Below are 3,564 nucleotides of genomic sequence, written 5' to 3'. Positions count from 1 at the left end.
AAGCTGGTTTTCTTATGTTCTACGCTCTCATCCTCCAAAAAAAAAAAAAAATCAAACCCTTTTCTGCTTTTATTTTCAATCAGCAATTGCAAAAGATCTACCTGTGGACTCAATGGAAGGAGATGATTTTGAGAAGGAATTCTCATTTCTGAACAGCCTCCTAAGCCCTGGTTCTTTGAGTGCCAGTGAATTTACACAAGAATGCCAGGCTTCATGTGGGAGCCCCAGTGCCAATCTCACATCCCAGGAGCCTTCGGTGGGGTCTGAGCCTCTTGCTTATTCCTCACAGTTTCTTCCTTCACAACTCTTTGACCTTGGCCATCATGCTGATAGAGCTCTCAACAGTAAGTGGACATGTGTCTTGTATTTGTTAAGCAAAATGATTGTGGTTGTTGATGCATCAAGGGAGATGGATTTTAACTTCAGACTACTAGATAAATTTTCAGTCATAGGGCTGGAGAAATGGCAGTGGTTAAGAGCTCTGGCTGCTCTTGCAGAAGACCCAGGTTTTGTTCCCAGCATTTACATGGTAGCTAACAACTGTCCATAACTCTGGTTCCAGGAGATCAAGCACTCTTTTCTGAACTCTGTGAGCATCACACCCATGTGGTACATTTACATGTATTCAGGTGAAACACACATACCCACAAAAATAATCTGTAGTCATACCAATCAGCTGGAAGAAACAGAGAATGCCTGCACTGCAGTGTGTCAACAAGTCCTAAACGAGGGCTGTCTCCTTGCTCCTCCACCAAATCCACGGTTATTGACTCTCCCAGGTGTCTGGTTTACAACATTTGATCTGGGTCAGGTAATGCCATTTATTTTCTCATCAAGCAAAATTTGGTGTGTTCTCTTCTTTAGCAAGAAAAAAAAAAAAAGCCTTCTAGGAAGGGCAGCCTAGAAGAGTGGACAACCACTGAAGCAAGCTGGGGTACAGAGGTTCCTAAAGAAGAGGTCACTGCTTGGTTAATGTGAGGGGTTCCTTCCCTCATCTGCAGCTCCAGCATCCTGTGTCCACTGCTGCATCTTGGGAATCATTTCGCTCCTTGTGTCCATGCTGGTTATCAAATTGTGTCCATTCTGTTTTTGAAGCACTTCTCAAATTTCCCACTCCACTTCAAGAACCACTTAGAGCTTCATTTGGTTTCCTGTGTTGCTGCCAGAGAGAGTGCCTAACAGGCCTTCAACCCCTCAGCTCCTCCTCCACAGAGGAGTTATATTATATATAACTTCAGACTCTGATGTCAGCACTCTGCTGACTTTATTTTTTAATCTTCATTTTTTTTTTTTTTTTGAGACAGGGTCTCCCTGTAGCCCAGCTGGCCTAGAACTTGTTATGCAGACCAAGCTGTCCTTGATCTCACAGAGATCTGCCTGCCTCTGCCTCCCGAGTGCTGAAATTTAAAGGCATGTGCTGCCAGTCCAGCTCTGCTTACAGTTTTAAAGAAGCAAAGCAGCAGGGGCTGCGTTTGCACTCTTACCTCCAGACCCACTTCAAAATGCCATTGTTCCTCCCGAAGGGCACCATTGGGCTGCTGCTTTAGCTTCTGATGTTTAGTCTTCATGACCTTGGTTAGACTTGAGCCTGAGTTTAGGATTCCTGAGCCTGAGTTGATTCCAGTCCTTGGACTGTTCTCACTACTGCCACGTGGAAGTGGTTTCTGCCTTTCATAGTTGTAGTCATAGTTTATACCCTTATATCCTGTATCTCATCCCAGGTCTGAAAAACTCTTCAGACCCCAAACAGTAAGGTATGCTTTGTATGTTCAGGCTGGAGAGATGGCTCAGTGGTTAAGAACACTGACTGTTCTTGCAGAAGACCCGGGTTCAAATCCCAGCACCCACATGGCAGCTAACAACTGTCTGTAACTCCAGTTTCAGGGGATCCGACAATCTCTTCTGACCTCCGTGGGCATTGCATGACATGGGTGCACTTAACCTACATGCAGACAATACATGCATACACATAAAAATAATAAATAAAGTATTTTTAAAAAACCCTTATGTTCATACTGTATCTAAATGCAAACCAAAGGCATGTGTGGGATGGTTCATCCCCATGTGTTTTGTGACAGCAGCATGAGGTTAGCTTTCCACATGGGTGCTGGTGATCCAAACTCAGGTCCTCATGCTTTTCTAACATAACCTTTACTATGCTGAGGTACGTTACTTCTATTCCTAGTTGATTCATGAAGAGATGCTTAACTTTGTCAGTGACATTTTCTGAATCTATTAAAATGATCTGTCTTTGGATTGGAGATGTGAATCTCTGGTCTCCACATGAATGTGCACTCATACACATGCATGCACACATATAAACACATAAACACACAGACACTACACAGACATACACACTCAAATCTCATTAACAATAGTTTCAAGAGAAAGCAAAAAGCTTTAAGAATAAACAAGAAGATGAATGATCTCTGTGCTATAAACTTTAAAACACTGAAGAAAGTGAAGAAAACACTAAACGATAAAAAGACTCCTGTGCTCATGGATTCACAAAATTAATATTTTTTTAAAAATCTGTATTACTTGGAGCTGGAGAGATGGCTCAACAGTTAAGAGCACTGACTGCTCTTGCAGAGGACCTGGGTTCGATTCCCAGCACCCACATGACGGCTATGAACCATCCTTAACTCCAGTTCCAGGGGAATCTGAAGCCCTCTTATGACCTCCGCGGCATTGCACGACATGGGTGTACTCACATACATGCACGCAATACACTCATACACATAAAATAAATAAATAAAATAAATAAAATTATATTACTGAAAGCAATTTACAGAATCAGTGCAATTCCCAATAAAATTCCAATGACAAGAGGAAGGGGATCAGAGAGGATAATGGGGGGGGGATCAAAGTACATTGTATGTATAGGTGTATGTATGTAATTGTGAAAGAATAAATGCTTTTAAAAATTCCAGTGACATTATTCATAGAACTAGAGAAAAACAATCCTAAAATTCACATGAAAGCACAGAAGTCCCCAAATAACCAACCACAGAAATCCAGAGCAAAAAGAGCAATATGGAGACATCATAATACCTAATTTCAAATCATGCCACAGAGCCTTAGAAACAAAAACAGCATGATACACCCCCCCCAAAAAAAGACACACATCGACTACCTCCTCCCTGGGCTTGTTTGAGGCAAGGTCTCATCTAACTCAAGCTGGCATCATCATACTTGCACTTTTCCCTTCTGTTAAATTAGTCAATATAAACTTCTAGGAATGGGTTTCAACATTGTAATTCCAAGCCCTCTCTTCCCAGTGGCTTAGAACTGATCTTCTACACCTCTCCAGTTGCAGTATTTTAAAACTATGTATTTAGTCCAAAGTCGCTTCAGAAAACACAAAGATGATGTCTACTGTACCTCTAGCTTGTTCTGAACTTCCATGAGTGAATAAGATGCCAAACTATAGACAAGATCTTATATTTTTACACCTTATGCCATAGAATCTTACTCTGGCACAGGCTGGAGCGCTTAGCTTTTGTTTTTTACTGATGCCACTTCCTAGTGATTAATAATGGATGCTTCCCCCCACCCCCCACC

General features: G+C 41.9%; 1 protein-coding gene across 2 annotated transcripts in view; it reads left to right on the top strand.

Annotated features, from left to right (window-relative positions):
* Window positions 1-3,564, top strand: part of Ica1l (islet cell autoantigen 1 like) — a 69,431-nt gene that overhangs the window by 59,488 nt on the left and 6,379 nt on the right. For both annotated transcript variants that reach the window (XM_008835453.3, XM_008835452.3), the window contains one exon: window positions 84-344. In XM_008835453.3, the coding sequence (XP_008833675.1) occupies window positions 84-344 (261 nt within the window). The remainder of the gene's footprint in view (window positions 1-83; window positions 345-3,564) is intronic.

This window comes from Nannospalax galili, unplaced genomic scaffold, assembly GCF_000622305.1.
Source record: "Nannospalax galili isolate Female #2095 unplaced genomic scaffold, S.galili_v1.0 scaffold637, whole genome shotgun sequence".
Lineage (NCBI taxonomy): Eukaryota > Metazoa > Chordata > Mammalia > Rodentia > Spalacidae > Nannospalax > Nannospalax galili.
The sequence above is the reverse complement of the archived record's forward strand: the minus strand, read 5'-3'. Positions and strand labels throughout refer to the sequence as shown.